General features: G+C 42.9%; 1 protein-coding gene across 1 annotated transcript in view; it reads left to right on the top strand.

Annotated features, from left to right (window-relative positions):
- Window positions 1-3,169: 3,169 nt before the first annotated feature.
- Window positions 3,170-12,725, top strand: part of Il20ra (interleukin 20 receptor subunit alpha) — a 29,708-nt gene continuing 20,152 nt past the window's right edge. Inside the window, exon 1 of the mRNA XM_048354167.1 lies at window positions 3,170-3,300. Within this exon, the coding sequence (XP_048210124.1) occupies window positions 3,192-3,300 (109 nt within the window). The 5' untranslated portion in view covers window positions 3,170-3,191. The remainder of the gene's footprint in view (window positions 3,301-12,725) is intronic.

The raw sequence follows: 12,725 nt of genomic DNA, 5'->3' as shown, positions 1-12,725 counted from the left end.
CATTCTTTTTTTTTAAGACACTATTAAAACATAAAAAGGCAAGACACTGGGAACAAGTATTTGCAACATGCATAACTGATCAAGGCTCAATAAATACTCATCGTATGTGACAAATTCTTTCAAACAAATTAAAAATAAAGTAAAAAGACAATTTAATTGGAGTTCATCTAATTTCATCAAGAAATTTAAGATCCATCATAAAGAGTATTACAAAAAATGAATACTAATAAACTTACTAACAACTCTCAGTGTCATCAGTTATCAGGAAAAATGCAAGTGAAATCTACAGGGAATACTATCCATTCCACACTTTGTAAAATAGCTTAAATTATGAAGCCTAAAAACAGCAAGAATTGACAAAAAATGTGGAAGAACTATCAATCACAGCTGATAAGAGAGCAAACTGGTAAGGCTTCTTAGAAAACAGGTTTGGCATGAATTACTTAAGCCAAAACCACATCTAGCCTATGACCCCATAATTACATCCCTAGGTATATCTGGCTGAAACAAATGTACTTACATGAGTGACAGGTTCAAAGAAGCCCAATTGCTAATGGCCCCAAACTGGGCATAATCATAATGTCATCAACTAGTGATTGGAGCCAGGTGCCCACCTGTGATCCTAGCTACTCAGGAGGCTGAGATGTGAGGATCATGATTTCAAAGCCAGCCTCAACAGGAAAGTCTGTGAGACTATTATCTACAAGTCTAGCACCCAAGTTCACTTTAAGTGACCTTGACCCTGACTATACAATTATCAATATGAGCATTTTTTCTCATTTACAATGTTGTTTACTGTGTGAAACAATAAGGTAGAGTTTTCCATAAATGAATGAGTATACATTTTAATATATATGGTGATTTATAGCTCACACTCAAATGCATTTGCTTTATTTATATTGAAAGCCCAGACTCTGGAATTAGATTAACCAGAAATCACATTCCAGTTCTGTTGTTTATTAAGTAAGCCACTTGCCCGAGCTTGTCTCCTTGATTTGAAAATAGAACTAAGTCACATAATTCCAAAAACTAAACGCGAGGAAGGAAAGGTTACAAATAATAATAATAAGCATAGTATCTGGCTCAAAGTAAGAAGTCAGTATTTCATGTTATCATTGTTACATCTCATTCCTGGAAGCTATTTCAGGATTAAACTAAAATAGGGAAACAAATGAATTTTTCATTCGTGGTACTAATGCTTGAAGGTGGAGTGAGGGAGGTACTGATTTGTGGCCTGTCTGACCAGAAAGCCTAGAAAATTATATGTCAAGTTCAATAAAATTAAGAATGTAATTCAGTAAATCATGACCAAATCGGACTAGCATGTTGATACTAGGAGAAATCATGGGTTTTGGAGAGTTGAGTTGGGAGAAAATCTTCACTAGCCATACACAAATAAGAGCCTCATATCTAAAATATACTTAGAACTCAAAAAATTAAGTTCTCCCAAAACAAATCCTCAAAGAAACAACTGCCTCCTTAATGAATGGGCTAAAGACTTAGAGAGAGACTTCTCTGAAGCATTCCAATATTTGAACTTAATGGAGATGGACAGGAGGTTAGAATTTAAAGGCACCTGGCCAACCAGGTGCCAATGGCTCATGCCCATTAATTCTAGCCCCTCAGGGACCGGGATGCACGTTGCAGGCCAACCTGGAAAGACAAATCTGAGAGACTTTTACCTCCAATCAGTTAGCATAAAAAGAAAAAAGCCAGGAAGTTGTGGTTCAGTGAGCACATAAATGAGTTCAAGCCCCAGTACCAGCAGAAAATAAAATAAAAACAATAAGTAAATGGTTAAATAAAAAAATAAATTCGCTAAGCTTTCACTTTGAAACTAGGTACATGCATTCATACACACAGTATGTATATATGTACATATATGTGTATATATACATATATATCTCTCCCCCTCCTGTATATATCCCTCCCCCTCCTGATGCATTCCTGTCCTGAGCCCCTGCAGCTTGATTTTATCTCACGCAACAGACATTTATGGAGAAAGAGACTAAATCGATTTGATATAAATCGTTATTTCTCTATTTTCAGGCTGCACTGGGCCTCTACAACTACTTAGATAAGTATCCGTGGTGAGACCCGCCTTGAGCTTGGTTCTCATACTTTTTCAACATTTTTCCCTTTCTTTCTCTTTCTTCCTTCCTTTCTTTCCCTTTTCTTTCTTTCCTCTTTCTTTCTCTTTTTTCTCCCTGTCCTTTCACTTACTTTCTTTTCTCTTTTTTACTTTCCTCTTTCCTCTCCTTAGGTGTTCTCTCTATCTCCCTTCCTTCCTTCCTTCCTTCCTTCCTTCCTTCCTTCCTTCCTTCCTTCCTTCCTTCCTTCCTTCCTTCCTTTCTTCCTTCCTTCCTTCCTTCCTTCCCCTCCATTATAAGGAGCGGGGGGTGGGGGGGCCTGGGAATAAGGCCTAGTGGCAAGAGTGCTTGCCTCCTACACATGAAGCTCTGGGTTCGATTCCCCAGCACCACATATATGGAAAACGGCCAGAAGTGGCGCTGTGGCTCAGGTGGAAGAGTGCTAGCCTTGAGCGGGAAGAAGCCAGGGACAGTGCTCAGGCCCTGAGTCCTAGTGGCCAAAATAATAATAATAATAATAATAATAATAATAATAATAATAATAATAATAATAATAAGGAGCAGGGGCCCAGAATCTGCCCTTGTGTTCAGTGCTCCCAGGCTTGGGGGGCTTGCTGACCGCAGGACTACTGTAAAATGGAACCACCCCTAAAGCTGAAGGTGGTTCCGCTTGGACTTAGCGGTGCAGACAGAAGGCCTAAGCGCACTCTGGAGAATGGATAAACCTGCCATTCTTGCAGTGACTCGGTCTGGAATCAAGTCTGGTTTGCTAGCTCAGATCTGTGTTTCAGATAACCCTCCACGCGGGAGAGCGCGGCTTTGCACCTGCGTCCACTCCCTCCTGGAGCGAGCTGTCACCTGCGCAGTGGTGTCCTGCTAGCAAGCTGGGGGGGGGGGGGAACCGCTCACAGTCTCTGCAGCCTGAAACCCTGAGTGACCGGGACTACACGGCTGCGTCCCCCCCTCCCCCCCCCCAAGCTGCCATCCAGCTCTGTGGGGAGCTGGGTACCCAGCGCGGATTCCAGGCGCCCCAGGGGGTCCCATGCACTCGCCCACCGTCTGAGCGAGGGGGGGCGTCCTGTGCAGCCTGGGGTCCCTGCTATGAGATCCAGCCCCGCTGCTCCTGCGAGCGCCCCGGGAAAGCCGGCGCCAGGTCCCCGGGCCCTGAGGCTGCTGCTCCTGCTGGTGGCCGCGCCGTCGGGACGCGCAGGTAGGTGGTCGCACCGCCTGGGGGAGGGTAGGGGGGACGGGGCGCGATCCTGAGGACCCCGGGCCCGCCGGGGACAGCGCGTCCAGGCTCCCTCGGGGGTCGTTTTCGGGCGTGGGGGAGAGAAACCCTCCACCCCGGTGCCCAGGTTGGAGCTCAGGATGGGAGGTGGGGAGAGGAGGCTGGGCAGCGGGGGCGCTGAGCGCTCCCCACGCTTTGTGACTTGTGGCGGTGACAGCCGCTGGGAACGGCACCCTTGGAGACTGATCGTCCCTGGCGATGTTGATCCAGACTCCCTCCAGCGCCCAGAGCGGGTCCTGGGGTCTTGTGCCAGGTGCCAAGTGAGATTTGCGCTTGAAAAAGCCAAGTTCTGGGGGAGGGTCGGCTCCAAAGGGAATGCAGTGCGAGAGGCAGGGCTTCTAAAGCACACCCCACCCAACCCTAGACCCCCCCAATTCCGCGCGGTTTCCCTCTACTTAGGGGTTGGGTGCGTAGGTGCCCTCTGATTAACTGTAGAGTTATTCCACCAGGTAATGCAGGAGGCTTTCTTTGCTTACTTAAGCTTAAAGTCTTAAACGGGGGTGATTCATGCTCATTTCTCTTTTGTTTCTTCTGTATTTATGGCATATGAGCAAAAAGAAAAAAAATCTTTAATCAAGGTACCTGGAATCTGGTTTAGCTTTTGATTAAAGACAACCACCACCACGCTTCTCAGAATACCTGAGCGTGTGTAAACTTGGCTCAGACTTCGAAATGAATAAACAGCCCTGGTGAATGGGGAAGAACCTGTGAAGTTCTGTGATGACTGAGTGGGTGGAAGGGGGGAGCTCCGTGGCTGCAGAGTGACCTCGGGGTCACTAACAACCTCTGTCACTCTGGCCTGTGGCTGTTTGCCACACAGCATCAAACCACAGACGGTCCTGAAAGGACCATCATGTCACCGCTGTGGTTTCTATTCGAGGTGCTATCTCCCACTTCCTGAGTCAATGTGGTTCTTTCAAAGTTCTCCTCAATGAACAAGTGCCAGGAGTATGCTTTGATTGCTGCAGGCTATGCCTTGTTTCTGGAGAAGGTCCAACATTGTCCATGCAACCTTACATCAAATAGTCTCTCAAAAAAAAAAAAAAAGTTGTATCAATCCACAACCTCAGAGTGTGTCCTTCATTTGGAAACAGCCTTCACAGATGTAATTCCCAATGAAATCATCCTAGAATTAGGGTGCACTGGAGTTCCTACAAGAGGAGCGAGGGATCCAGGCCATGTGAAGAGACAGGTGGGCAAACACCTAAGTCAGGAATAGCTGAGACGCACACCCACACCCCAGAACTTGGGAGAGGTAAGGAAGGAGTCTTCCTTAAAACCTTCAGAGAGAGCACAGCTCTGAAAACACTTATATTTGAGACATTTAACTTCCAGGAAAGTGAGCAAATACAATGATGCTGCTCCAAGCCATCCAGTTTGTGGCCCATTGTAGCAGTCCTGGTGAACCACTGCGGGTGCCATTGACTCTACTCTGGAAGTCAGATCTTCAAGGTTGCTCTAATTTCATCCTTCCCATTCCCTTTTTATATTTTGTGACAAACTAAGGACCTCTTCCAGCCAGCTTACTACAAGGCCCGTGTGACATAGAGAATCCTTGTTAGTTACTTAGCTTTCTCAAAGCATGGTCCAACCCTGAAGAGGTCATCAAGAAAAACACCAAAGCATCTACTTGTATAGAGGAGAGCCAGCCATAGAAACTGAGAGTTGCTGTTTGCTGCCATCTTTACAGTGTCCGATTGGGTAGGCTAAGATCACCCTCTTGCTTCAAACCAACAATAATGAGAAGTAGATTCTGTTGATTACTTCCTCGAGAATTAACAGGAACTGCAAAGTTAAATTATTGTTCAAAAATGCCTCCTAATTTTACCCATTATATTAGGGTGTATAATGACATCCATTGTGGTTTTCATTTGCATCTGTATCTGAGGAATAATGACATTGAGACTTCTTTTGTAAATGTATTTACCATCTTTTGTCATGGATCTGTTCAAATTTCTTGGTTAGATTGGCTTCAACTAGGTTGTATTTTACTGTACATTTAACTGATTTGAAAAAAAAATGTTACAATGGTGACTATTAGCCATTGAGAAATTATGTGTGTTGAAAATACCTTTCCCCTAAGGCTTGCCTTTCTAGTTTCATAATCTTATCTCTTAATAAAACAAAGTCTTTGCAGGCTAGGACCACAAGGCAAAGTAGGAAATATGGTGGACAGGAAGTCAGAGGCAGAAGTTCTAGCCCCTCCTCTTCCAGTGCCTCTCTGTGGACAGTCATTTCCTGTGCATAGGCTGGATTCTTCACCAGTGGAAAGTGACTTCTGAGATCCAGAGGTGGTGATCACTCAGCCATGTCTATCTATGTCTAGTGGCCCCCACAGGCCACTTCCTGCCGAGGCAATACCCTCCCTGCACTTCACCTGACCTTGCTCGCTCCACCTGCTGGATACAACTGTCCCCTCTTTTTCCTCACCTTGCAATTTGCAGACTTACATCATTACACATCCCCTAAGACTCCCCATGATACTACTTCACCAGTAACACAGCAAATGCTCTTCTCCCCCACAAAACTCATTCTAATTCACCCCTAGTGGTGGATTTCCAGCCTTTCCTTTCTACTTTAGGATTTCATCAAGGACACACTTTTCTTATATATTTCTGATCCATGGACCTGTGGTGTATGCTGAATTTGTAGCTAGCAGCACACCATTACCCAGGGACAGCCACTTCCATACTGCATTTTCCAGTGCCAGGACAACTAGTTAATGTGTGACAGATTGAACAGTAGTTCACCAGCAATTACTGATGGCAATTCCAGTTATCTTTACAAGAATAGTTAATATGAGTAATAATGGGTAGTAAATGCTTTAAATGAATAGTAACTATTTGGATGAATGTCTGAGGGGAAATAAGTGCAGAAGATAAGGAAAGGATAGATGGGATCATGGCAGGAATGGAGAGAAAGACAAGACTGAATGCTAATTGAAAGTAGAGAGTTAAATACCATTCCAACAACACAGGGGCTGATTCAGTGATCAAATTTAAAAATTTACTTAACTTTTGAATATGGAGGTTTATTTTTCTTTACTTCTTCCTTCTAAAAAAGAAAGATAACAATTTCTTGGGGTTCACCAATGACTAACAATAATGTGTGCTACTTTTGTCAAGTGATTCATGAAAATTAAATCCTACCCCTCTGTTTGCTTTTTCCTTATGTCTATCATCCATAAGGAAAATAATGGGGGCTGGGGATATAGCCTAGTGGCAAGCACGCTTGCCTCGTATACATGAAGCCCTGGGTTCGATTCCCCAGCACCACATATACAGAAAATGGCCAGAAGTGACACTGTGACTCAAGTGGCAGAGTGCTAGCCTTGAGCAAAAAGAAGCCAGGGACAGTGCTCAGGCCCTGAGTCCAAGGCCCAGGACTGGCAAAAAAAAAAAGAAAAGAAAAAAAGAAAAAAAAAGGAAAATAATGTGTCAAGTGAAAGTGCAAATTAAATAGATAAATGTAAGAATCAAGGAAAGGTGGTCTTAGGGACTTGTAATCTTCATAAATAATGGAGGAAGCATAGAAATATGTATGGTGAGGGAAAGAACTACCTTGTTTTCAGCTCTTCTTTATCCTTTGCTGAATAGCTTTGCTGCTATTTCTTAACTCACTGAACCACTTATAGGTTGAATGATCCTTATCTGAAGTGCTTAGCACCAGGAAGTTTCTGGAGTTTTTCAGTTTTTCCTATTTAGAGATATATATGTATATATAATTCATTAATTATATAATTTAAAAATATTATCTGGGCCTTGTGGTACACTCCTCAAACTCTCGCATGTGGAAGCTGAAGTGAGAGGATGACAAGTTCAAGGTTAATCTGGGATACATAGCAAGACTCTGTTTAAAGAAAAAACGAAGACCGTTTGAGGTTTGGACTTAGGACTTCTAGGCAGGTGAATGTTCACTGGCATTATGCCCAGCCCCTTTTGATCTTATTATTTTGGTGATAGTGTCTTGCTTTTTGCAGCTGGCTTGGACTGGGATTCTCCTGTTCCACACAGCTGGGATGACACACATGTGCTATAGTACCCATCTTTTTATTGGTTGCAACAGGGTCTTGAGAACTTTTTGCGTGAGCTAGCCTCAAATCTTGATTTTCCTGCTTCCAGTCTCCTAAGTAGCTAGCATTTCAAGTGTGAGCCACTGCCTCTGGCTTTCCAAAAAGCTTTTAGTTAAAAAAAAAATGCACAAGAAAAGGCTATGAGATATGGGGTCCAAGTCTAAATACAAACCCTATTTTTACTTTCTATATGCCTCATGCACATAGCGTGAGGATAATTTTATGTAATATTTTAATGCATTTACATTTTAACTGCAATGTATTACTTGAGACATGAACCGGTCAACATCATGCACATTCAGAGTTTGGAAATTTTTGCATTTCAGATTCAGATTTTCAGGTTAAGGATACTCAACCTGCATATGGTCTGCAAGTTCAAAAACTGTTGGCATTCTTCACTATAATTCTTTGATTTAAAGAAGAGGGCAGGGGCTGGGTATATGGCCTAGTGATAAAGTGCTCACCTCGTATACATGAATCCCTGGGTTCGATTCCTCAGCACCACACTACAATACTGAAAAGTAAAGAAGGGGGTAATCCTTCATTTTCCTCCCTCTCTACTGCTCTGTTGAGCATCACAGTTTTATAATTTCTGCCTTATATTTCACTTCCAAATCTCCAATATGTGATTGTTTTAAGATTCCTTTACCTTAGGCTGGAGATATGGCCTAGTGGCAAGAGTGCCTGCCTCATATACATGAGGCCCTGGGTTCGATTCCCCAGCACCACATATACAGAAAATGGCCAGAAGTGGTGCTGTGGCTCAAGTGGCAGAGTGCTAGCCTTGAGCAAAAAAGAAGCCAGGGACAGTGCTCAGGCCCTGAGTCCAAGGCCCAGGACTGGCAAAAAAAAAAGATTCCTTTACCTTTTTGGTTAACTTCTTTTCATCTTGTCAAGTTTCTGGACTTTTCAAAGCACTGGAAATATCACTGGAAGAATTACATTGCCTCTGGGAGGTTAGAGAGAAGTACAAGTTATGGAAATAATTTGAAAGGTACAATGAAACATGTAGGCTGATATTTAATAAATATCTATTGACTGAACTTGGAGTTTTAATTGCAATTCTTTCCAATATTTCAGTGACTTCTTCTTGATCGAGCTCTTTCTTTCAAGCATTTCTTTCTGAGGCACATTATCAAGTAGGCGAGAAAACAGGCTACTTTCAAATCTACTTTTTGAAGGCATCTTTTGTCAAAGGGAAGAGAAGACCGGCATACAAGAGATAACTGTCCTCCATATGTGATGAGACTAGTTCGCTAATAAAAAAACAGAGCTGGCATTTTCACATGACTAATAGCATCTTCTAAGCAGGGATTTGGGGAGGCTATGTACAAAAAAAAATCTCACAATGACTTTCTTAAACTCTTTTTTTATTTTTAAATCAGTGTTGCAGTACAGCCTGGCACAGGTGAGGCGGTGGCAAACCTTCATCTTTGGGAAGTGAATTCTATTTTCACAAGCTCTCAAAACACCTTCCAACCACCTTAGGGAATCAAGCTGAAAATTTCTATGTTGAGATAAATCAAAGGGCAATTTTAAAATGTGCTCAAATCATCTGCATGTTAATAAACTACTTCTGAAGACACTAGATTTGAAAGGAATCTATTTCACACTCTCCCTGGTAGAAAAACTTCAATGGATTTATAATGAAGATTAGTCTCTATTTTGAAGTCTTACTAGCAAGCATCAACAGCAAAATATACAAGAACATGTTTAGGCATATAGATTTCCATATTGAGGTGTGGCCATACCGAAATAGCACTAATTTTTCTGCATGATTTATGTATCACTTATTCATCTAGACACGCATGTTCTTGGATGATGAAGTGTGTGCTAAGGAGCCATGGTCTTGACTCAGGAAATGCTCCACAAAAGCAAGACAGAAGCAAACATGCTGCTGTCTCCAATCACATCCCGTAATTTCTATTTCCAAAACAACATAGGTGCTGTCTCCATCAAATGAATGATATGACTGTGTAGAGTTCTACCATGGAAAGCTTCATGGAAGTAGTTGCTCTTCACTGGATTTCTTCCCTTTCCTTAGAAAGACAGAAGCTTCCTTAGATGCTACCATCATAGCAAGCAAAACATAATGATTAGGTAATGCCTTCTTCCCCACAGCCATGTTCTTTGGGGCATTTCCTAGAGATATTCCAGCAGAGACTTCCCTTCCATAGTCAGAACACTTAGGATGGAGCATCTGCCAAAAGGACTGAGCCAACCAACCTACATTTCCCTCTATTCAGCTGTAAAATAAGAATAGCACAATGAGAATACTAAGGATGGCTATGCCAAGGTAACAATAATTGGAAGTCTCTCTTTGTGCCAAGTGCTGAACCAAGAGCTTTGTATAAACAACCTTATTGATTTGTTCCAACAAGCCTAAGAGACAAGATTTCTTATTTGATTGAGGCACAGCAGTTAGTGACTTTCTTTTTCTTTTTCTTTTTGTCAGTCCTGGGCCTTGGACTCAGGGCCTGAGCACTGACTGTCCCTGGCTTCTTTTGGCTCAAGGCTAGCACTCTGCCACTTGAGCCACAGCGCCACTTCTGGCCATTTTCTGTATATATGGTGCTGGGGGAATCGAACCCAGGGCTTCAAATATACCAGGCAAGCACTCTTGTCACTAGGCCATATTCCCAGCCACCTTAGTAACTTTCTTAAAGGCACACATTAACACACGGTGGGTCAGTGCCAGTTCCAGTGTGTCTCTAGAAGCTCTCTTACATCTCTTGTGTAACAATTAGTAGAAACCAACAGGGAAGGATTGGTGACAGAATCCTAAGTTATTGACATCCTAGAAAAACTGAGGCAGCAAAACAAGTATGGAAATGACTAATCAGTGAATAATCAGTGGGGATGGTATAGAGGGGAGGAAATCAAGTTCAGTAAGTGAGCACCAAATCCTATTTTCTCCTTTCAGGCATTGTGTGTTTTTCTTCTCAGGTAAGTGGTTGCTGAATCATATCCTAAGTGCTATTTAGATTTCCTTTTCAAGGGTGCTTAATATACAATTAGGAGGAAGAGAGGACAGTTAACATTTTTTTCAAGAGACATGGTTTCTTGAAAAAGAGACAGAAGAATATGTGTCTTTGCCTCCAGTGTGATAAAGTTAGACCAACATTAAGATAATCTACTGAAGGCAGTCATACTTGTTTTGCTCTTTCCAGAGGATTAGGAGGTAGTTATTTATGACTTTGACTTCCTGAAATTAGCTAAACACCCCCTGGTGCTTTCTGTACTTCAGCTCTTTTTAACCTCATTTCCCACAGTACCATATTCACCCAGGGGCAGGAGCTATGTTTTTCTTCCAAGCCTATTAAGGGGTTTGGCCACTGAGAAATATGCTTGCAATAGGCAGCAGTCATTTTCCTGGGGTAGCAGTCTTTTACTCAAAAGCATTTCCTCACCTACACCCACCTTGACAAGACCCAGGACAGCAGGGGTTCCTGCCTAGGTGATTTCTAATTATAAAGCTTCAGTGGTTCAAGCTGTCCTGTCCAAATGGAGATGCTCATGGGATTCTAGGTCCTGTCCTACCACCATGCTTGCTTGCTGCCCCATAGGTCCCCAGTCAGCCGAGTTCCAAAGTATCTATTTGTCAAACACTGTGACTACAAAGGCTTCGCAAGACATGACACTGATATGTTAAACAGCTCAGAAGCTCCACAGCTCTGGTTTAGGGGGCAGAGTGGACTAGGGAATCTGGAGACCTTCGCTGGGTAACATGGTCTCAATGCTAAGGTTTCCCTCATTAGTCATGAACTTGAGTAACTTGAATAGTCCCAAAGAGGAAGTTCTCAGAAGTGGATGTACTTGGCTGTTCTGTCCTGTGGTATCGTTGTTGTGCCACTCACTGACGAACATACTGTGTTAACAGGAAAGTTAGAATGCCCCAGCCACCGAAGAGGGAGGTGTGGGAAACCACAGAGGCTGGTTTCCCTTCCTCTTTGTGAGCTCCCTCCCAGAACCTCACCCCTTTTTGCAGGTGTGTTCAGCAGGCACACATCCGTCATTGTCGTCATTCTGCAGAATAGCCTTTCATGCTCAGGCAGAAAATGAAAACTACAGGTTACTTAGATAATTTTGATGTTAACTTTGAGACCACTAAAAAAGTGTCACCTATCATTTTTCTCTACCTAAAGTTCTGTGTTCAAAGGTACCACTACTTAGAACTAGTGTAGCAGTCACGTTTTATAAAGCTCCATTAACAAAGCTGTCGTTAAATCTCATTTTCCCTTTTCTTTCCCTCTTCCTACTAGAAGGACCCAAGAATAGACTCAGAACTTCCTCCCATTGGTGATGTAGCATAGACAAAGCTGGGCTAGAAGAGTCTCCCAAAGCCAAAGGTGGATCTGCTGAGTCTGCTATGACAGAATGCCACAGACTAAGTGGCTTAAAAAAACAATAAAAATTCAATTTTCACAGACTTGAAGACTGAGAAGTCCAAGATCTAGGCACCATGAGATTTGGTGTCTAGCCTGACTAGACTTCCAAGTTCATGGCTGCCTGTCTTTTCACATGGTAGAAGGGAAGATAGATTTCTTTAGGAAAGGCTAATTCTATACATGAGGCTCTGCCCTAATGACCTTATTAACTCCCAAAGGCACCACTTCCACATATCACTACACAGACCTTTAGAGTTTAACATGTAAATGGTGATGTACAGCACCAATGGATAACAAAAAAGAAATAAATCCTGAGAGCAGATACAAATATAAAAGCTTCAGGTCATGAGATCTAGGTAACCTCTCAGCACCTGGCAATGAAGTCTACCTGGAGGACACGTCTTTGATGATCTCTCATAGCTTGGTTGAGACAGGGGCCATCTTTACCACCCAAAAGGACCTAGAACTGACTATGTCAGAAATGCTCTGAAGGAGTGCAAGATCTCAAGAGTTCCACTTTCTCTTCAATGACCAGACTTCTAGGCAGATGTCTGCAGTCAAGAATCTTCATTTGCCTGGACCACTCTTAACCCTACACAACAGTACACCATGATGACACTGATCAAAATAACACAGGCCAACATGTTCATTCAGTGATGCACATACAGAGGAAGATGGAATCTTTCATTTTAAGAGATATTGCAGGCAGGGGACATCAAAATTGCAAAGGCCTAAGAGAGCAGATAAAACTCTTGTGTGAAAGACGTGGGAGGTACACGTGGTGCATTGCCAGACTGCAGAACTACAGAAAGAGAAACCAGATCAGGCGCCACGGGCCAAACACTTGGGACAGTCTAACACTGTCCACACAAGGGGCTGTGCCTACC

This window comes from Perognathus longimembris, chromosome 9 (genome assembly GCF_023159225.1).
Source record: "Perognathus longimembris pacificus isolate PPM17 chromosome 9, ASM2315922v1, whole genome shotgun sequence".
Classification (NCBI taxonomy): Eukaryota; Metazoa; Chordata; class Mammalia; order Rodentia; family Heteromyidae; genus Perognathus; species Perognathus longimembris.
Note: the sequence above shows the minus strand (reverse complement) of the source record. Positions and strands in the feature narration are given on the sequence as shown.